The 23912-nt window shown below is 38.0% G+C and overlaps 1 protein-coding gene across 6 annotated transcripts in view; it reads left to right on the forward strand.

Annotated features, from left to right (window-relative positions):
- Nucleotides 1–2181: 2181 nt before the first annotated feature.
- slit2 (slit homolog 2 (Drosophila)) overlaps nucleotides 2182–23912 on the forward strand; it is a 119610-nt gene continuing 97879 nt past the window's right edge. For all 6 annotated transcript variants that reach the window (XM_067404021.1, XM_067404023.1, XM_067404025.1 and 3 more), the window contains exons 1-4: nucleotides 2182–3403; nucleotides 4373–4444; nucleotides 6965–7036; nucleotides 12247–12318. In XM_067404021.1, coding sequence (XP_067260122.1) covers nucleotides 3246–3403; nucleotides 4373–4444; nucleotides 6965–7036; nucleotides 12247–12318 — 374 coding nt within the window. In that variant the 5' untranslated portion in view covers nucleotides 2182–3245. The remainder of the gene's footprint in view (nucleotides 3404–4372; nucleotides 4445–6964; nucleotides 7037–12246; nucleotides 12319–23912) is intronic.

Here is a 23912-nt window from a genome sequence, read left to right on the forward strand (position 1 = left end):
AACTTCAAATATGGGAGGAGAATGAGTCTGTGCAAGTTTCTCACTGACATTTTGAAATACTCTGGGGGTTTTTAATGCTTAATTTAGCATCACAACATATATGTATATGTATATAATACATATAATACTCAGAGTGAAATACATGGGTGTTTACATTTTTAAGTCACCACTGATGACCAGATTATTGATTTGCATGTAAACTGGTAAATCGGGTTATTTCAATAAACTGATTTTTGATAGTTATTAGTATTGGTGTGCAAACATGCTCAATGACAAACTCATTAACAAAATCCCCACTGCTAATGCACTGACAGTCTGTCTGAAAAATGCAGAAAAAAAGAGAGAAGACTACTGAATTGATACATACAGTGAAAAGTCCCACTGCTGTTGCACTAAATAGAAGCACTCACAGAATGCCACTCTGCCAATCAAATTCAAAGACCAGAACTAATTGTTTTATAAACATTTAAACGTGCATTCAGTAATTTGATGCTTTTTAAAAAAAATAAAAAAAAGTTTTAAACATCATTAAATAAATTGTATTTTCAATAAAATGTATTTTAATTATGAAGAACTTAAGAAACAGAACAGCAAAAGAATCAGAAAAGATCTTAAACCAGAAGACAGAAAGACTGACAAAGACACACAAAAAAAGAAATGTGCCTTTTTTATTTTTAAATTGGCAAATTTTTGTGTTTCTTCTGTTGTTCTTCACCTAATTTAATTGAAATGTTCATGTGATATTGTTATATTGAATGATGTCAACTGAACTTGCCATACATTGACTTTTAGTGAATTGGTGCTTGTCAGTATGGACAGAGAACCTAGGCTCAGTGAGGCCCATGCTATAGCCTACTCATTGGCTCTGGGGGAGGGGACTCAACTATAATCGTTTTGTCCTGGGCTCTGTGAATTTAAGCAATGACCCATGTCCCTACCAATCTACTTCAATATCTCACATTTCTTATTATATTTCAGCACCTTTCTCAACTTGCCAAACTATCTCAATAACCTTACTACAACTATAAATCTATCCTACCTCACATTACATATTATGTCTAACTCGACCTACAACTCAACTACAACTCAATAACCTTTATCTACCCATTAATCTACCACAATACCTAGCATTATTTAATATAGCTCAGTAATCTTACTCAACCTCAGTACCTCACATTGCTACGTAATAGCTTGACAAATGAAGACTTGTAGGTCAGTTTTAAAATTAATAATACATAGTAAGAAATACATTATGGAACATGTATACTTTTAAAACATGTTGTGTACATAGAGAATTAATTAATAAATAAATGGCCAAAATATATTTTAGATAACTGTGTGCGTGCATGTGTTTTTGTGATTTACGAGGACACAAATTTGTATAATGACATGGGTATTACACTGGTATTATGACGTAAACATGCAATATGAGAACATTTCACATGTCCTCATTTAAAATAGCTTTAAAAGCATACTAAACATTGTTATATCATATATTTTATTAAAAATGCAGAATGTTTTCTGTGATGGGTAGGTTTAGGGGTAGGGGTAGTGTAGGGGGATAGAATGTACAGTTTGTACATTATAAAAACCCTTACACCTATGGAATGTCCTCACTTTGATAGCAAAACAAACCTGTGTGTGTGTGTGTTTAAGCCTCACAGGAGCTGCAATTGACCCTTGACCTCTCCCTACCCTGCAGGTGCATACTGAGAAGGTGATTGAGGTCATTCCTGCTACCTTCTTTTGCTTCTGTCTCCAAGGCAAAACTCCCCACCATCTTTTAGTTTCTGTTGTTGTTAACTGGAATCTGGTAGATATTCATCTGTAATCTCCTTAAGCAGCTTTGATTGTTTCAGATGGTTTCAAAACTTTCCCTGCAATTACTAAACAGCTAACCATTAATTTACCTCATTCACAAGCAAAAGAGAGCGTATATGCGACAGAGAAGCAGATGCTGCCTCACTTGTTAGCTCTCTGTGCGTCACTTGCGCATCGGCTACCGTCTTTAGACTGCTCGTGATAGTTGTTCATGTCCCTAGAGCGGCAGTGCCGTAGAAGGCAGACGGTTCGGGCTCATGCGGCCAGCGGGGCGGATCGAGGGGTGGAGCCGCTCCCGGTGTATATAGAGCAATTCCATGTTAGTCTGAGAGAGAGAATCCCCTGTCCGAGAGCCGCACGTCACCTAAAACAACTTTAATCCGAGCGTGAGAACGGAGGGAATCAAAACACAGGAATTCATTCACTGCATTGGTGCATGCATGGGAATTATTTGATTCTCTAAATACAGGAAATGCCCATTTAAATTGCAACTTCATGATTTCAAAGTCGGGATTCTTCTAAAAACACTATAGCCTATTCCTACCTGTCAGATGTTTTAAATGATTCTTTAAAGTCCCGAGGTGTCTCAGTGCAGTAAACTTGAAGGACGGGTTTGACTGTCTCATATCTAGACTCGGTACCCGTGTTGGATCGAGAAATTGTGTGTGACTCCGTTACCGAATATTATCGGTGTGCGGGGCTTATTTCCACACTAGAGGCGCCGCCTTTGCTCTGAACACACACACACACATATACACACGCGCGCGCGCGCACCATCAGGTGCCAGAGAGACACACACACTTCCGATTGAGTATTCGAGTAAAGGCAGATCAGCGAAGATCACCCAGGACTTTACCAGGCACCGAGTTGGATTTATAAATCAGATTTGTCCCTGTGTGACAAGATGATGGATGCATGAGGCCTCGCGAGATCAATACACCTAATTAATCAATACCATCTAAGCTCACGTGAAGATCAGCTCCGCTGGATGTGTATGACCGCATCTCTATCACCAGGTGGCTTTTCAAGTGAGTGTTTCCAAGCGCGTGTCTGGCGTAAATGTGCGCATAAGGTGTTTTTGGAGCCACAAAACAAGCGCAGAGCGACAATGCGCGTGCGGGATTAGTTTAAACTTTGGTTTGCGGCGGAATCGTCAGGGTCCAGACTCTAAACTCGCGTCCCTGTAAGAAGAGACTACGTAGATCCCAGATGGGAGCTGATCTGGATTCAATTGCTATTTATTTCCCTTTGTAAAGAAGAAGGGAAAAACATTCCAGTCGGAGGAGATTACAAGTGCTTTTTTCTCAAAGATCATTTATTGTGACTCCTCTCCTTTTTGGATTTAAAAGTCCTGCGCCTGCTTTGGTGCAACTGTTCCGCACCAGGAATTTCGTGTTTTATCAGAACTTGGGGAAACAGCAGTGATGTTTGTGTTGAAAGCAGTGGTGCTCTGTGCATTGCTCGGCGGGGCTGGGGCTCAGTCGTGCCCGTCTCAGTGCTCCTGCAGCGGGACAGCGGTGGACTGCCACGGGCAGAGTCTGCGGAGCGTGCCGCGGAACATTCCCCGCAACGCTGAGCGACTGTGAGTGCGCCGAAACAAGCTACATTAACACAATTACAATGACCAGTACTTTACTACAGTAATAACACTGTGCATTTATTATACATTTGGTCCACAAAATAATTCAGGCGATTTCTATTATAGCCTATTGGAATTATAATTATTATCTCTTGTAAATTAATTTAACATACATACAGCACTAATGCACGACCAAATGTCATTAATATAAAGGATACCATTTATTATGTTTATTAATAATACGTAATTGTATTGTTTATTCGTGTCTGTCACACATTAAATTGTACTGTTGTTAATTCTTTATAATAAGCCACACAAATTATATATTAATATTATTCTGTTACATGCTTTTTGAAGTGCTGTTATCAGAACAAAACCAGAGTGTCCTTTTCTATTCCACTCACGCATGTCTCTATCTGTCATTGACTGTCTTTCTGAAGTGGGATTCATTAATTAAACTGGCATGAAGTTTAAACACAACCTGCTCTGCTTCGAGACTGCAAGAGTTGTTGAACCACCAAAAGACTTTTTACTTATTACAATTTCAATCATTCCTGGCCTATGCATTTTTTTTTCTGTTTAAAAGTACAAATGCTTTTATTTGGCTGGCTATCTAAGTACCTGTCATATAGAAAAGGCTACATGACACCAACATTAATTGGTCAGGATTGCTGAACCCTGACCAGAATTCAATTAGAAACCAGCTAAGAACTCGTCCACAGTCTAGCACATATTTCACCAAAGATAAAACACATTCAGGGATGGTGCATAATGATGATGCAGACAATTTAAGAAATCCAGCATGCTGCTGAACATGTGGAATTCATTGTAGCCAAGGCCAGTGTAATGAAGTGACCAGAAAAAAAAATGTTCATAGCCTCATTTACCACTTAATGACCTAAATTAGACTTCTTAATTAGGGCTCCATACTTAAGTCATTATTCACAGTTTTACCCCCACTTCTTTCCACAGTGACCTGAATGCAAACAATCTGACTAAAATCACTAAAGCAGATTTCGCGGGACTGAGGCACCTCAGAGTTCTGTAAGTATTGAAGAAGTAGTTTTTTGCTTTCTTAGTTTTGTTTTGTATTTTGCATGCATAATGTGGATTTTATCTTAAAAAAACAAACAAACAAATAAAGGTGTAGCCTACATAAAATATTTCTCTTCATCAGGCTCATTTTAAAGATACCTCTGTTAAATACCACTGTTTTAATATTAATGTAAAAATCTCATTAAATTAAACTTAAAATTAAACATTATATTTCAGATTTACTCCCATTATCCAGCAACGCATTGGCCCACAAAGGTCCCATTATTAGATTAATGCCAGTGAATGCATCGTTATGCCAAATGCCATGACTTGTCACAAAATGCATTGTTCTGGATTTCATTGGTGGTTAAACACTTGTAGTATACGCACCCACAGAGAGAACAAGTTTGAACGGTGAAGCTTAACGAGGCAGTGAGCCCATGATTGTCAAAAACACACAAAGACAGTATTTATTCTGAAAAATGATTGCGTTATCGGAATGTGAAGTGTCTGTCTATCTTTCTTTCTATCTTCCTCTCTGTCTCTGTGTGAGGTTGTGACAGAGCGCAAGATTTTGTGAATGTAAATGTGAGTGAGATGGAATGTGTGGGTGTGAATGTATGTGTTAGAGAGAGACATATAGAGAGCTCATGTAAGAACAGGTTTGCCCTCCCACTTGGAGGGTAGTATTTCAGCTGAAGACTTTCTCTCAGTGTCTGTCTTTCCTGTCCCTCATAGATGCATTCTTTTTTTTTTTTTTTAACGCAATCACTTCTCCTCTCTCTTACTCTTAAAGGGTTAGTTCATCCAAAAATGAAATTTCTGTTATTAAGTACCAACCCTCATGTTGTTTCACACCCATAAGACCTTTGTTTATCTTCGGAACAGAAATTAATATTTTTTGATGAAATCTGAGGGTATCTGATCTACACATAGGCAGCAACGTCATTGCATCTTTTGACATCCAGAAAGGTAATTGAAAACATGGTTAAAATAGTCAACGTGAATACAGTGGTTTAACCTTAATATTATGAAGCAACGAGAATACTTTTTGTGCGCAAAACCAAAACAAAAATAACGACTTCATTCAAAATGTTTTCCTCTTCCCTGTCTGTCTCCTATGCAGCTGACGCAGTGAACGCAGTGCAGAGCTTCCGTATTCTACGTCACAATGTCGACTCTGTATTGGCCGGCTCTTGCGTCAGCATGATTCTCACGTGATAAGCGTCAGCCAATACTGAGCTGGCGTTTGGACGTAAACACGGAAGCTCTGCACTGTCAACTGTGTAGGAGACTAACAGGGAAGAGGAAAAATTGTTGGATAAAGTCATTCTTTTTGTTTTGTTTGTGAGCACAAAAAGTAATGTCGTCGCTTCATAACATTAAGGTTAAACCACTGTAGTCAGGTTGACTATTTTAACAATATCTTTACTACTTCTCTGGACCTTGAATGTGGTAATTTTGTTTATTTCTATCGGAGATAAAAATCCTCTTAGCGTTCAACAAAAAATATCTTGATTTGTGTTCTGAAGATGAATGAAGGTCTTAAGTATTTGGAACGACATGAGGGTGAGTGTTTAATGACAGAAATGTAATTTTTGGGTGAACTAACCCTTTCATTTTCCTTGCTCTCTTGCTGGTACAGGACTGAAATTTCCTTAATTATCAAACCTCATAAAACACTGCCATATAAATCAACATATTCTGATTTATTGATTTATAGTGATTTACTTCTGATTTATGACACATATACTTCAGCTTAAAATCAACTCATGTTAACTGACACTTCAAGACATCTTACTTCTACATAGACATAAAACACCTTTACTTTCACCATGTCTCACACACATGTTCAGTCAAACAGAAAATTGTGACATGAGCTGTGATTTTTCATGTAGGGTCAATTTCTAGCTATGTTGAATCTTATAGCAAAATAAATAATGCATCAGTAAACCTTTGAATGATGTTATAAATTCCCATACTGCATACCATGAAAGTTCACCTTGGTATCTGTGATGTTGTAATGTACTTTAAAAGGTGGAAAATGCTGCACCAAAGCTGGAACTGAGAACAAATTGCAGTGTGGTTTGATTGAATAATTTGATATGAATCTTCTCACTTTTTTTCCTCTAAATCTGAGCATATTTGAGCCAAACCTGTCTGTCAAAGGACAGATCATAGTCTCATTTTTGACAGGCGTTTTGCTTTTGTAGGCCAGCATAGCTGAAGGAAATGGTGCAGTTATGTTGTTTTTCAAATCTTAGTCTAAGTATAGATGTTGTATTTAGACTGGGTTGAAAGCTCTTATTTACGGTGGTTTTATAATGAGAGGAGGGTCTCAGATTGTGAGATATACTGTGAAATGGTGTTTGTGAAAACTATTTGTGGACAATGAAATATAAAGTGCTCTCTATAAAAGAGCCAAGTATGCACAGACATAACCGTTTTAATCATTGAAATTCATGCAATGAGTGACTTATCTTTATTTCGGTCTCTTTCTCTTTTTCTCTCTTTCATTTCCTTTCTTAGGCAGCTAATGGAGAACAAGATCAGTTCTATTGAGAGAGGGGCATTTCAGGAGCTGAAAGAGCTGGAAAGACTGTGAGTGACTAACATACACACACACACACACACACACACACACACACACACACACACACACACACACACACACACACACACACACACACACACACACACACACACACACACACACACACATGTTTGTTTTTGTGAATTGTGGGGACTTTCCATAGACTTCAATGCATTTTACACTGAACAAACTGTACATTCTATCCCCCTACCCTGCCCCTACCCCTAAACCTAACCCTCACAGGAAACTGTGCAAACTTTTACTTTTTCACAAAAACTCATTCTATATGATTTATAAACCCATTTACATTGTGGGGACCGCTGGCTGGTCCCCACAATGTAGGTGAACTCAGGTTTATATTACATCATGGGGACATTTGGTCCCCACAATGTAATATAAACAAAAGCACACACACACACACACACACACACACACACATATAAGATATGCTGCACTGGCCAGTAGTGCTAAAGGTCAGCAGTGTATTCGTGAGTTAACATTAACAGTGTGACCTACTGAGTACAATTTAATTGTAAAATGGCATTACACAATCAAGTGTGTGTTTTCATACATTAATGGTGGATATTGTATGTTGTGGGCGTGTGTGTGTGTGTGCGCGCATTGTGGTCAGGATTTGATGGAGCAACATTTTTGTCTGACAGCCAACCCAGCCTCAGGGGAACACACACATGCGCAACTAACTCTGGCACACACAGCCCTTTAAGAGAATGACACTGGAAGCTGGAATGGAAACGGGAATTACGCTCTTAAGGAACCCCCCCTCCCATCTTTTCTTTCAAGCTTTTACCCCCCAGCTATTCTCCATTTTCAAACCATATTCATTCTGATGGCCTTTATCTCTTTGTCACTGACTCAGACAAAAGTTTAGGTTTCGTCAGTTTCTTAAAGTGATGCACTTGGTGTACTGCAGATCTCATATGTACATATGTTAGATAATATGAACCAGTATGACAAATTAATAACGAGTAGACGCAGAATAGAATTAGAATTTTCAAGTCATGGGTTCCCTCAGGAAATTCAATTTTTTTATTTTTTATTTATTTTAATTTTTTTATTTAACCAAGACGCTTTCTATATAGGTTAACATTTCTTTCAGAGTAGCAGTTTGTTAGCAACATGTGGTTTTGGAATTCATTTCTTAGGCATAACTGTGTATAAACTATGTTGTATAACAAAATTCTTGGACCCACTTTATATGAAGTGTCCTTAATTATTATGTACTAATATTTAAATTAATCATTTGATACAATGTACTTAGTGTGCACTGTGCATATATGTTTTACTTATATTTAAAGAAATACCTGCATGTAATTACATCTTAAATTACATTGTTGACCCCACTCCTTAAACCATCTTTTAACCTAACCATACCACAAACCTGTCTCTAACCTTAACCATAACCCACATAAGTAGCAGCAAATGTGTTTTACAATACAACATGAACACAATAAATACACTGTACCTAACAGGTTTTTTTTTTAATGTATGTAGATAATAGTTAAAGACAGTGTAATATAAAGTGGGATCATATTCTCTTCAAATAATGTCCACTACTGATTTTATTTTATTCATAAATTGTGAATTTTTACTCAGTAGCTGCACACTGCACTTATTTTACTCATAAATTCTAAAAACCCATTTGAAGTTCCCAGCGGAACCCAGGGCGAATTAGCAATTAATAATGGATTGCAATTAATAAAGATTATTGTGCAGAAAAGTAATGTATTATACAATGAATGAAGGCTAAGCAGATTTTAAATTCCCCACAAAACCACATTTCTCTCTTAAGAGGAGCTTAAACACTAGTCTATGCTATTGTATGATCATAATTACTGTCTAGATTCTATGATTGTAGAATCAGTATTTAATTTAAGATGACTGACTGTCAATTACCTTCTCTTAATGGTGACTGGCAGATGTTCAGTTTACATGCACAATCACATTAGGGCTGGCATTTAGAGCTGCTCTGTGTGAGGCTCAGTCAATCACCTGCCCAATGCTATCCTATTTTTCTTCTTGTCATTACCTTTTAATTTGGTGGGGAAATGTTTAATGACTGCAACCAACCCAGCTGAACCACAAAAGGCTTATGCCAGCTCGGCTCTGTGAAAGACATATAATTCACTCACAAGTATGATAACTTTAGTTTTATAAAGGATTTGTGTCAGCTGCGTGTGGCTCTGAATGCTAACTAGCGAAAGGGTCAATGGCATTAACCGTGAATGTGGCTTTGTGTGGTAATATATAGCTCATAAAGCAGAGTACAGCTAACTGGTAATATCTTGTAATAATAGCAAACTTGCTTTCGGCATAAATTGTGCAGTGTTGGCATAACTGAAGGGTTAGGTGGACGAATGGTGGCGATGAATAGCTCTTTATAGTGATAAGTGTAGGGATAGAGGAGCTAGCGGTAGTGCTGAATAGCACAGCTAAAGTCAGTGTGTAAGATCAGTCCCACTGTGCTGGTACAAAAGCAGGAGTCTAATGCTGGAGGGTGACTGCATAGCTGAGAGGATTAGAACGCACAGGCATTATAATGCCCTTACCAAAGGCCCTTCATAAATATGTGTGAGAGTGTGTGTGTGTGTATGCGTATTGGGGATGCATATAGGTATTGGGTGTGACGACCTCCTGTAGGGAGGAAAAGTGGAGACTCTGTTTCACATATGACCCCCCCTTTCTTGACACACACACACACACACACACACACATACGCACAAACACCCTTCGTCACGGCTTGCTAGTCATGAGCAATGCAGTCAGGTAAAGTAAGCCTATGGAGAAGGACTTGAGCAAACGAGTGAGATCCTTTTTTCCTGCTTGTTTTTGCAGTTCTTTTTCCTTCAGCCTTTGTTTTTTTTTTACAATCACAGTTTTGGGCTAGTTGTTGGTTGTGAGCTAATGGCAGTTAGGACTACCCACTTAGACAGTAATAATGTAACAGTGCAATTGAAACATTTTGTTTTGCTTAAAAACAAATGAAATTAAATAATGATGTTGTTGTCTCCATAAACAGTTGTTCAGAAAACACTGTACAAATATTTTAAAATGGTATATAGACTCAAAATCCGAATATCTGAGGAATAACTCAAAAATCAAAGATGAATATATAGTTCTGCTTGTGGATATCAAGATAACTTGTGATTTAACCCTGAATATCTTTTGAAGATTTAATACAACTAATTTGGAAAACTTCAGCAAAGTAAAAGATTATTTCGCCGTCAAAAGCGTTCATTGAATCAGCCCGGTACCAGACTTTGTTCCCTTTTGGACTGATAAAGGCTGTGTACCTATAAGGAAGTTGAACAGATTCAGCCAATCAGATTAGTGCTTGCCAAATGAAGACAGTGCTTTCCAGTTTTGTGTGCAATATGCATCAGGCTGTCCCGTCTGAGCCTACTGATTTATAAACTAAGCCATAAACTTATGTCATGTGCTAGGCTATATGTGATTGATTGCGAATCATGTCTGCTTTGCACTACAGTAGCTGTGTGTGTCTTCATACTAACTTTCAATTCATTCTTTCCTCTGCTCCGTCTTGTTGCCTGTTTTTTGGCAAGTCATCTCACTTTATAGCCCTCCTTGGAAATGACTGTGAGTGCATGTCTGTGTGTGTGTGTGTGTGTGAGAGAGAGTCTGGCTATGTGCATTATCTGTAAGTGTGTGTGTCTGTGTGTACTCATCTATTTTAAGGGTCGATCTTATTCGCTTTAAGCACCGTGTGTCTTTGTGTGTTTCTGCAGAGGGGTCCTCGGGGAAGGCTGTCCTCTGTGCCTGAGTGAAACACGTGGGCATTTCTGGAGTGTGCAGCACTGTGTGCCTCGTTATTATTTCATCATTCATTAAATATTCAAATGGAATGATGTAACCCCAGAAGCTCAACGATGATGTCATTGACTGCTATGTTTGAGTGTGTGAGTGTTTGCGAGAGTGTGTCAGAGAAAGTGAGGGCGTAAAACAGAGGGAGAGTGAGAGCTTGATGATTTCGTACTTTGTGCAGGCAGAGTTCACTTTAGAACTTCGGCTTGTGTGATAGATGTGTGGTAAATCTTGCATGCTGACGTCAAAGTACAAAAATTTATCAGGTATTTGTATTATTTTATCATTCTCCCATTATCAGCAGGCTTTCTAATGTCATTGTAGTAGTTCTCTCAAAACTCTGATCCTTAATAGGCTGCTCTGAACGATCTGTATTCTGGTATTAAAAACATTATTGATTAATCTCAAGCCTCATTAATCTAACACACAGACAGCAGTGGCGCCACTCTTCATTAATATGCGTAGTGGGTATTATATATGTGCTGATTGTCATGCATAATGTCTGTTATACATGCACTAGTCGGGAATACTCAGTTTATTAATATGTCAGAAAATTGAGAGAAAAAGAGAGTGAGGAATTACTTTTTATCACGGAATTGTTGCACAAAAAAGCAAATATGCATAATTTCCTTTCATGACGTGTGTGCATATGTGTTTGTGTGTGTGTGTGTGTGTGTGTGTGTGTGTGTGTGTGTGTATTTGCACTGTAAGTTCTTTCGCTTCACTTTGTGTGAGACGTTCTGTTTGTTTTTCCCACATCTGTTTTTCCGGGCTGTTCTTTGTCTGCGTGTGTTTGCTAGATGCCCCCACACACTGACAGTGTCTGCCAGCCACAGACACACACACACACACACGCACGCACACACACACACACACACACACACACACACACACACACACACACACACACACACACACACACACACACACACACACACACACACACACACACACACACACACACACAGTCAAGGCTCAAGTTGACGGCTGGCAGGCACAAATTGAAATATTTTATAGCATTAAATGTATAAAATATTTTTCTTGAGCGCAACACAATCAGTGCATATTTCTAGAAATGTATGTTTCATGGAATATATTCATGATATTTTTGGTGTTAATATTTTTCTGATGTTTTCTATAATATGTCCCTGGGGTGCATTATTCTAGTTGTTTTAGAACTAGAAATCCAGTAGGTTTTGCAAGCTGAAACCCACCCATGTTATATCAGACTTTCTGCAAACAGTTTAAGGTTTGATACACATCATATACTGTTTCTGGTGCCTCACAGTCATTGAATTTTGCTCTGGTGAATGTACATAAACTGCACTGCTGTGTGTTTTGTGTGATTTCATGTTGCTGCGTGTGTCTGTGTTTGCAGGCGTCTCAACAGGAATAATCTTCAGGTTCTTCCGGAGTTGCTGTTTCTGGGCACGACTAAACTCTTCAGACTGTGAGTCCTTTATCTTTTAGACCCTCTCTTTCCTCTCCCTGTTTTTTTCCTCACCCCCCTTTCTTTCTCTTGCTCTCCTCTTCGCAGTTTCTCTCTTCGTTCCTCATTGTTGCCTTTTTTTTAAAGGGACTTCTGCCTCTTTTCAAAATGTGTTAATTAATGTAGCTTTTACAAATGAATTTACTTATTTTAGGTACATTATATTGCTTTTTCATTAATTTATTTTGCAGTGCTGTAGGTGGATTTGAGTTCTTTTTTGCCAAGATGAATTTTTAATACATTTAAATGTTCCTATTTGGTTTCCTAATGTTCTAGTTGATTTGTAGATTTGGGTTTAATTAATTTTTATTAATACCAAAAGATAGTGACATTAAATTTGGTGGTAAATTACAGTATAAACATAGCAAAATCTTGAGATCTGTCTTCTTAATCTTGCTCATTACTCCCAGACCAGAGTGTATTTGTGTGTACGTGTGTGTGCTTATAATTGAGTTATGCAGGACATCTAGGGATCAGCAGTAAGGGAGGTTCAGACCATGAACAGACTAAATTGAGTTAAAAGGAGATACACGCTTAAACATCTGCTGCTCAGAGAGAGAGAGAGAGAGAGAGAGAGAGGAAGGATAGCGAGCGCTAACAGCTTTACCAGGAAAAACAACATTCTAACGGACTTTGCAGGAGGTTGATGGAGGAAATGTCTGTGTGTGTGTGCGCGTGTGTGTGTGCACATGTGCGTGTGTGTGTGCTGCTGCACATATCGCTCATGTTTCTGCCAGCATACAGCCACTGTTCATGTTCTAGACATGGTATGGTTGTGTGTGTGGTCTCCTAAAAATACACTGGGAACTTCAGGCTCAACTATCAGGAGTGTGTGTTTGTGAGACTTAAAGTAAATTGCTGGGCTTAAAATCAAATCTTAAAGAAATAGATTAATGCATTTACCAAGGCACCCTTTACGTGTTTTCTTTTTAAAGCGTCAGATTGTGTGTGTGTGTGTGTGTGTGTGTGTGTGTGTCTGTGTAGGGGTCAAGTTTTGCTTACATTGTGGGGACTATATGTCCCCTCAGGGATAATTAAACCTTAAAACAGCTACATTGGGGGACCAGCCAATGGAAAATGGCATAATAAACATCCTAAATAATTTTTAATAAAATGTAAAAATGCGTAATGGTTTGATTGAGGGTTAGAGATATGAATATCATTAGCTTAGTATAAAAAACAATAGAAGTAAATGAAGAGTGTGTGTAGGCACATATGGGGTTTTATGATTCTTAGGGAGGATTTTTCTGTTCTGTCTGTCAATTCAATTTCAAAAAGATGGTAGCAGGTGTGTGAGAGAGAAAAAAGACAATGAGGGGAAAAAGGAAGCACTGCTAGTGTATAACACTTTCTGATAGTATTATTTGATTTGTTGTCTCTCTATCTCTCTCTCTTTCACACACACACACACACACACACACACACACACACACACACACACACACACACACACACACACACTCACACACACACACACTCACAGTGTTCACTCCTCATTAAATTATCTCTGCTCGTCTACATCTGTGGCTAACATGTGCAGCTTTTATCTGCCTGCCTCTTTCATCACTCTGTCTATCTCGTTTTGCTTTATTTTGCTCTTTTTCCTGTTCTCTCATCCCTTATTTCTTTTATGCTGCTTTAATTTCTTTCTTTCTTTCTTTCTTTCTTTCTTTCTTTCTTTCTTTCTTTCTTTCTTTCTTTCTTTCTTTCTTTCTTTCTTTCTTTCTTTCTTTCTTTCTTTCTTTCTTTGGGTCTCATCTCTTTACATTCGTTTCCTCTGCCCCTCTGATCAGGTTTGACGTTAATGTGTCTGGATGGAGTGTGTGTGATTTTTTTTTTTTTTTTTTTTGGAGGGGGATGGTCTGGTAGCGGGTGACAGAACCTTCTAGAGCTTGTTTTGTTCATCTTGCCGGGTGCCCTAGTGACCCCGGCTTCTGCTGTACGTGTGTGTGTGCGTATATGTTTGTGTGTGTGCTGTGTGAATATGAGTTATGGTTACACACATACGGCCGCTGCCACAGTAGCGGCTGAAGTATTTCTGCCTTTTGTCTCCTCAGAGGCCGGGCCTGTTTGAAAACCTTTGAATAACATTGGTTATGTTGGAGAGAACGTTCAGATAACATTTCTCACGGACAGCAGGTCGGTCACAGCTGTGTCTGTTTGGATAGAGAGAAAGTGGGAAAGGAAGAAGAAAGAGACTTGAAGGGGAGAGAAAGAAAGTGAAATGAGAAGCATGAATGCAGAGTAAGAGAGAGAAAGAGAGAGAGACTGGTCAGATTTTTGAGAGTCCATTAAGAACTCTGTAAAAACCCAACAGTAGATTGAAAATGAGAGTGGCACTCCAATAAAAAACAGATGGAGAGAGAAAAAAACATAGAAAGAGAGAGAATTTAGATTAGATTTAGATCCCGAAATTTAAGGCAAGACACGGGTGAATGTAGGGTAAAAATGATAACTAACAGATATCACCATACTTCCCCAGGTGACTAATCAAAGTACATTAAGACAATTGTTTTGCAAGTTTTCTGAAATACGTTTGTAAAAAATACATTTTCACATGTTTTTAGGAATAAAATGTTATATAAATCAAATTATATATGAACAAACCCCTCTCTAAAAACCTTCAGTGAATAGATATGAATACAATTTGAAAGTTTGGTGAATGTGCTACTGAAGTACAGATTTCTGGCTCAGTGCTTGAGAAATAACTATGTCATAATAATGTCATAACTATGCTGTCTAAAAATATGCAAATGAGAATATTTAAGCAAGATGCAACAGGTAATGGCTGGCTAAATCTGTTGCACACCATTCACTAAACTTCTAAAATAAAAACATTTTGAGTAAACAGTCTTAAAAGATACGTAATGTAATTTAAATCTACAGACACAAATACAAACCCAATTCCAAAAAAGTTGTGACACTGTACAAATTGTGAATGAAAACAGTTTCAAATTGCAATATTTTATTCAGAATACAACATAGATGACATATCAAATGTTTAAACTGAGAAAAATGTATAATTTTAAGGGGAAAATAAGTTGATTTTAAATTTCATGGCATCAACACATCTCAAAAAAGTTGGGACAAGGCCATGTTTACCACTGTGTGGCATCCCCTCTTCTTTTTATAAGAGTCTGCAAACGTCTGGGGACTGAGGAGACAAGTTGCTCAAGTTTAGGAATAGGAATTTTGTCCCATTCTTGTCTAATACAGGCTTCTAGTTGCTCAACTGTCTTAGGTCTTCTTTGTCGCATCTTCCTCTTTATGATGCACCAAATGTTTTCTATGGGTGAAAGATCTGGACTGCAGGCTGGCCATTTCAGTACCCGGATCCTTCTTCTACGCAGCCATGATGTTGTAATTGATGCAGTATGTGGTCTGCCATTGTCATGTTGGAAAATGCAAGGTCTTCCCTGAAAGAGACGACGTCTGGATGGGAGCATATGTTGTTCTAGAACTTGGATATACCTTTCAGCATTGATGGTGCCTTTCCAGATGTGTAAGCTGCCCATGCCACACACACTCATGCAACCCCATACCATCAGAGATGCAGGCTTCTGAACTGAGCGCTGATAACACCTTGGCTTGTCCTTGTCCTCTTTAGTCCGGATGACATGGTGTCCCAGTTTTCCAAAAAGAACTTAAAATTTTGATTTGTCTGACCACAGAACAGTTTTCCACTTTGCCACAGTCCATTTTAAATGAGCCTTGGCCCAGAGAAAATGCCGAAGCATTGGGGGATTTGGTTATCACTCTGAGAGGCTCTTTTTATACCCAGTCATGTTGCCAGTTGACCTAATAAGTTGCAAATCAGTCCTCCAGCTGTTCCTTATATGTACATTTAACTTTTTCGGCCTCTTATTGCTACCTGTCCCAACTTTTTTGGAATAAAGTTTATGAGATTTGTAAACTATTGCATTCCTTTTTTATTCACAATTTGTACAGTGTCCCAACCTTTTTGGCATCCGGTTTGTAGATAAAGTGTAATAAAATAAAAATAAATGTGTATTAAAAGCTTTCTTTCCACTAATCTTAAAATTAACCAGTGTATGAAAAAATAATAGTTGTGCCTATAGTGTCTTGTCTTAATTGTAATTTTGTAGATGCTGGGTTGGGTGGGGGTTTGGGTCGTTACTTTTTTTTTCTGCTCAGACTCAAGCTGGCGCGAACATACTGTTGGTGCGAATACCCGCTCATAGTTGCTACGGTTACTGTTGTCATGTCATGTAGCCATCATCCCTCATCCAGTAACCATTAGTGCCGTTTCACACTGTGCAAACTTTCTGAGTGTGTTTGGGGGTGTTTCTGACCACCGAAGGAATTTCTCCTGTTGTGACGTCCGTGTGTGGCTTTTATTGTGCCTGTCACTGATTATCAAGTCAAATCAAATGACTTACAATGGTAATTGTCTGTGTTAGTTGTTTGTGCATACATTTAAATCATAAGGACAGATATTGATCAGTGTTCTTTGTGGATGAAGAGATTAAATATTTGGCATCACTTCTTACAGCTGAAGTGTCTAATTTTTTTAATTAAAGGGATTGTTCACTCAAAAATGAAAATTCGGTCATCATTTACTCATCCTCATGTAATTCCAAACATGTATGACTTTATTTCTAAAAGAAGATATTCTGAGGACGGCACTGTGGTACTATCAACCAGCCCAACCAAACAACATTGACTCAAATAATCGTGTGAGTTTGGAGCGGGACTATCTGTTTGACTGACCAATGACAGATGAGGGCAGTTTTTGGGAAGCCTGTTTGAAAATAAACATCATATTTGTTTTGCTATTATTTTTTGTAATAGTAGCGCAGAAATTACAGCTTTAACCTCAGATCATAAATTAAAATGATCAGGTCGTCTTGTGTTACAGAGCTTGCAAGTCAAAACAAAACATTATGGAGTCTCTGGGAACACTGACGCTATGTTATGAGAACAGCTTTGTGTGAAGATTAGAAACCTAAACATGAAGAAAAAGTGAGAGGTTGAATATGTGAATATGCCAGCAGACGTCTTCATATTCCTGTCATGTCTGTTAGCAGTGGCTTTGGGTTCACACACGCTTAGCTGATTTTAAATATGGTTTTGACTGTGTGGTTTTCTTGAGAAATGTGCCACGAGTTTTCGGGGTGAAAAATCATAGTGGTTTTCTTGCTTAATCCGCACACCAAACCCTAGACAAGCCAAACAGTTTGCCATTTCAGAGTGTGTGTCTGCGTGTGTGTGTTTACTGAGCTCGGCGTTTCCTAGGTCACAGTGCTGTAGAGAGTTTGGCTTTTGTCTGCGGAGTGGACGCTTAACCCCAGTCCTCTCAGCTCACAAGACACACACATAAAGACACACAACACACACACACACACACACACACACACACACACACTTGCTAAGCCTTGTCTGTTCACACGAGTTGGTGGGAACAGTTTTGAAATTAAAGACGGATACAATGGAGTGAAGTGTTGCCTGTCTGTTAAAGTATAGCGTTATTAGGTGCGAGTGTATATGTTTGTGTGTGTATGGGGGGTAGGAGATTTAATTTAATTCATAATCAGATTTTAATGAAGACAGGAAAAGAGTTTATAGCCTGTTGCCATAGTGACAATGACTCATAATGGAAAACCTCAAGCTTGTAGACATGTGTGTACATGTATGTCAGAGTCTGTGTGGTTTCTTGTGTTATTGTGTGTTTATATACATGCTGTGCATTTCAGGCATTTTCATGTCTTCTTTCATCAGTCAAGATAAGAAATAATATTTTTTCAGAGGACTTTAAAAAGTCATTAAAAAAAACATGCTTTGAGTAGAATAAGTAAATTATCATTTTGAAGCTGCCATTATGATGCTGTCTAAAAATATGCAAATGAGAATATTTAAGCAAGATGCAACAGGTAATGGCAGGCTAAATCTGTTTCACACCATTCACTTAAAGGTAGGGTAGGTAAGAACTGTATGAAAATTTTTTTTTTAAAATGTGTTTAAACTTTATTTATATATCAATACATAATTAAAATGTAAGTACTCTGAAAAAGAAAGTATAAAAATCGAGTGTCTGTAGACCTCTCACGACTGTTTTAAAGACAGCTCATTATTTCTATTCACTCCACCCCCTCCCTTCTGGGCTCCTTCCAAAGCCACGCCCCCAAAACACATGAACGCGCGACTCCGACCACTGAGCTGGAAGACGCATTATTTACCTGAGACGAGCGGAGAGGAAGGAGCACAGTGCATGACATCATGTCAGAATCACATGTAATAAAAATAACTTTATAATTATGAAGATAAACAAACAAGATGTATTTTAGTACTCACTAATCAAGCTAGCATATTGATATTGGTAAAGTTTAAAATATATATTTTTTTGAATCGCTAACGAGCTAGTTATGTAGAAGGCAAAGCTAAAAACAGGTTGCATGATACACGTTTTTCCATTACCATCATTTACACTGTGAAAAATGACAATAAAAACAGATAAACATGTTGATAGTTATAAAAACTGTCACTTGTTCACTGAACGACACAACATACAAGTCTCACCGGTCAGAAAGCGACTCCGAGACAATAGTGGATACAGGTGGTGGTGGCATTGTAAATCCACTTTTCAATGGTGTGGACGTAGATATGTCTTTCTCATAACTAATAAAACAAATTATACAAATCAACACAACAATTACATCACATTTATAAAATGTCTTGATTACAGATAAACAGAGTAACAAACACACAAATATCAACTCACAACTGCATTGCAGACACAAAATAATAACACACACATACAACAAAGTGTGTACAACACACACAGATACAAGATAAAGACATCAGTAAACATAGGTAGAGAATATAAAAACAAAACAAAGGCGAAAAAAACGTGCAGGTAAACTTACAAGTGAACATGGTAAAAGAGTTAGACAGAGGGTAAATATAGTTCTAAGAAAAGTTCCTAGATGCGGAGTAACGTTAGGCCTACTATCTGTTAAACATGTGTTTAGTTATCTAAAGCAAAATTATGCACAATTCAACACTATAGCCATCATCTTGAGCTAGGCTATAGATTATTTATCGTCTCTACTACGGCTCGCTAAGTAATGTTATGTTAGCTATATTACGCAGCTACGTGTGCTAATGACACATGCTTCATGAAAAAATAAACAAAAAAATATGTACGATTAAAATACAAAAAGAAAGATTTACCTGTCCAGCAGAAATAAGGCCATCAACGAGTCACTTTTCAGCCCCTTGAGTTCCCTCAGTTCTCGCCATCGCTGGAAAGCCACGCCGATATTAACTCTTGTTTTATTTCTTTGTTTATCCAAAATGTTTTTGTTCCTTGCCTTTTCTTGTATTGTTACCGTCTTCCTTTTTTTGCCCGGTTTGCCTTCAGTAACTGCATAGGCCGGTACAGAGAATTCTGCTTGATGTTTCTCTGCCATTGTTTGGTACGTTATTCCTCTTGAATTCCCCAAATCAAACGTGCGCGCGCAAGTGGGCAGGTCATGTGTGGCAAAAGGGTGGTTGCCATGGTTGCGAGAGAGTGACAGCCGCCTAAGCCAATCCTATGTTTCGTCCCGAATGGAAATAATGAGCTGTGTTTAATACAGATTAAACGGTCTAGAGTCAATCGATTTTTATACTCTTTTTATCAGAGTACTTACATTTTAATTATGCATTGAAATATATAGAAAGTTTAAACAAATTTGGAAGAAAGTTGTTAAAAATTTTTTTACCTACACTGCCTTTAACTTCTTCATAAATTGTTTGATTATACACCATGGCAAGCAGTTAATATTTTGAGGAATTGTATGTATTAATGCAGCTAGCAGCAGATATGATATATGTCTTGTTATAAGCATTGAGGGTGTTTTAGTATAAAATGTCAAATATTTTAACTCGGACTCTCACTTTTAATTGTTCATTTAGTGTTATCTTCAGTTGCCTTTTTTAAAACAAATATTAATATATGTAGTTAGTTAATTGACATATGATGTAATTATAATTGATTGACAGCCTTAATATTAACAGTTTGTGCATCACAAGGAAATAAAACTAAGCTGAGTGATACCAAAATCGTTTTTTTATTTACATTCTTTTGGTTTCTGTCATGCAAATGTAACTCAGACATTTCAGGAAATTCAGTTAGATTATTATTTTTGCCTGCAGGCTGTTTGAATAAGCCCGTTCACATTCATACATGTGCACACACAGTCATCGGTTTGTATTTTTTGGGTCCTGAGGCATTTAGTAATGTAGTTGTATGTATGTTTTTATTTATGGCATAAAAACATTCAGAATGTAATGGTATTCTTGTAATACAGAATAGTTTAAATACAGTGTTATTAATGTTTGGGGTGACAGATAAAGCAAAATGAATAGCTATGAAACAGTAATTAATTTCACCTATTCACTTATTTTTGTTTTTTAATTTTTGCTGTGTGTGATAGAGTTTAGGTGAGAAAATGAAAGAGGGTTGTTGGCGCGCGCACACACACACACACACACACACACACACACACACACACACACACACACACACACACCTGAGCGGTACTCTGGAGAGAGTCTCAGACAGACAGTCTCCAGACCAGGCACTGAGCCATCCACAATTATAAGAAAAAACACCTGCGTGTGTGTGTGTGTGGGACTCACAAGACTTTCTTTTATCAGTTGACCACATAGTTATGGCCTTTGACCATTAAACTCTTAGTGTTTAGAACCACTTGATAAGCGATTTATGTTTGTCTGACCTGCTCAATATGTGTTTTTGATAAGTTTTCAGTATTTGTGGATTCTTTAAGACAGTTTTCAGACTGTTTTTTTTTTTTTTTTTTTCAACTGAAATCTGAGATTTTGAACTTATGAAAATTTTTGAAGGCCTCATTGGTGTGCAAAAATGTGTGTGTTTTGCTTCATGAGCAGGGTGTGATATCTGGGCTCATCTCTAATCTTTTTCCACATTTATGTGAAATGTAGCTTTTTATGGATTTAACGAAGTTAAAGTGCACTAGATTTGGGAATCACACCACACAAACAGCATCATCAATCTCTATTGCTTATTTGACCTGTCAGACTGCACCACGCGGGGCTTATATTCCTGTCCAAACATGCACCCACATGCACACGTGAGCACGCACACAGCTGGGTTTTAAAGATGTCCTTTTCAGATTGAGCAAGCAAGCCACTTTTTTAATTGTCTTATGTAGCAGAGTGTGTGGTTGTGTGTTTGTGCCTGAGATTGTTTACGTTTGAGCGAGTGTCTTAGTGACGAGTAACAAGAAGTGGGCAATTTCTCGTTAGCATGTAACTGAAACTCCGGCCGTATCCTAGCAACCATATTGGCCACTCCATGGTCTTTAGTTTCACCTTCACAACACCACGGCAACGAGAACACAATATCACCACGGCTACAGAGCACCGCACCACTGGAAGCACTTGAATTAAATAATTAAGGCCCTTGATTAGTGTTATATCAGCTAATCTGTTACGTTTAGGGTGTCAGATATCGACTTCCTTTACAAGCAAATCAGTGTTAGGAATCAGTGTTACATTTCCATTAAAATGTGGAAAGTGGTCCGATGGAGAATTGTTTCTGTATATTTTGTTATTAAGAGTATGACTGGAGTCTTGAGTACAACAGCACCACCACCACCAACCAAAAATTTTTTGTTGTACACAGTGTACAAATGACGAAACTTCTGATAGAGTACTAAATCTCCGGATTTAAACTTAGGCAAAAAGGAGCAGAAACAAGCGATAAAAGCATTGCTTATGCAGTCATAAAAAAAAAAAATATTTTTTGTTTGTTTGTTTAAAAGTAGAGGCTCTATTCTTTACTGTGTAGGCCACAGTAAAACATTTTTTAATTAGCAAAACGCTGGCAGTGGCTGCCAACTTTTAAAAAAAAAAAAGGTGGCAGAGAAAGAGTTAAGACACTAGTTGCTAATGTGCTAGTTGAGTGGACGTGCGGTTGGAGAAAAAATGACCGATGGCGATATTTACATTATGCACACATACCCTACGCTAACCATACTACAGTGGTTCCCAAACTGGGGTACGTGTAATAAGAGCTGTACTGGTGGGTTTTCCGAAGAAAATTCGAGCATGCAGCCGTTCGTCTTTGCGTCATTACGTCATGTCTGTTTACATAAAGAAGGAGTCCCAGCTAGTAGGCTATATGGCATGTGAGGATGTTGCTGATGGTGGATCATTTATAGCCTTTTCTCACAGCATCTGAAATAATTAAACTTATCATTTTGATGGCGGATTATAATCCAGAAAGGTCCAAATGACAATCATCAGTGACAACTGGAGATTCTCTTGTAGTCTAAAGCAAAAGACGTCGGACTGCAGAGCAGCTACAGAAATTTAAATCTACAGTTAATGCTAATATACACTAAATACACACAGTCACGTAATGCTGTTGTTGTTAGCATTAGCAATTTGAGAACAAAGTATAACAATAATAATCATTTGCATGGTTTGACTTGATCCGAGCTAAGCGATTGTTAGATTTAATCACCATTGGTGATTTATTGTAATGCTTTTTTTCTCAGTTGGTAAGAACAAAAGTGGCAGACATGTTACTTGTTCAGATGACATTTTCCGGTGAAAATTGTTATTTTGGTCATACTTCCAAGATGTAGAATCTGTGATTCCGAAGTACAGTATCCACACCGATGTGATGACTGACAGCAAACATTAGATTCATTCATGCTGAGGAGCCGTGCCGATGCACAACCCATGTAAAGATGATAATTCCGCAAATAACTGCAATCGCAGGTTTCAAACAGAGATAGCGACAAAGAGGCAAAACTTACAGGCTGCAGCTTCAATGAAAAAATGTGTGACTGCAGTCTAAAGCTGGGTTTATACGAATGATGTCATCGATGTGTGGGTGGTCATGCTCGTTGAGTGCGTGATACCCCATTTCACGAGTTCACATGTACATATAATTCAATAGAATAAAAGTTATGCGTATTTTGGCCTGCTGTCCAGGGGGAGGGCTCCAAGCTGGGAATATTGGCCTGAACCCAGATTACTCCCCCCAGTGTGGTAAAAATAGAAAGAACTAGAAGTGAGGAGATAGGGGGGAGGAGGGATGCTGATAAACTCTCAAATGAACAGAGGTAAGTCTGCTGTATTTATACCTCTAGTCATTGGTTGAGTTGATCACCTGAATGCTCTCCACCTGTGCTAATTAGGTTTATTATCTGAACCTGCTTATTAATTTTGTTAATAAAACATAATTTCGTGTGGCAGTGTCCACAGCATTTTGTTTTACTTTGTGCGCGACTCTGCTTCAGAAGATGCACGACTTCGAGGTGAATATATTTCATATAAATAAATTGCTTACATTTACAAAACGAGCCTGCAATATCCTATTTAATGAAAATAAAGGTCCATGTTTAATAAAAATGTTCATGAAATTAAATGAAAATGTTTAATGAAATTAGAAAATATTGAGACTGTTGTTTAGTTTTACACGCATATTCTCATATCCATATATTTTGTTCTAATGTCACAAGTAATAATCTCAAGGTGTAACGAAGGCGGGACTCAGG

The sequence above is a fragment of the Chanodichthys erythropterus genome, chromosome 12 (assembly GCF_024489055.1).
Source record: "Chanodichthys erythropterus isolate Z2021 chromosome 12, ASM2448905v1, whole genome shotgun sequence".
NCBI lineage: Eukaryota > Metazoa > Chordata > Actinopteri > Cypriniformes > Xenocyprididae > Chanodichthys > Chanodichthys erythropterus.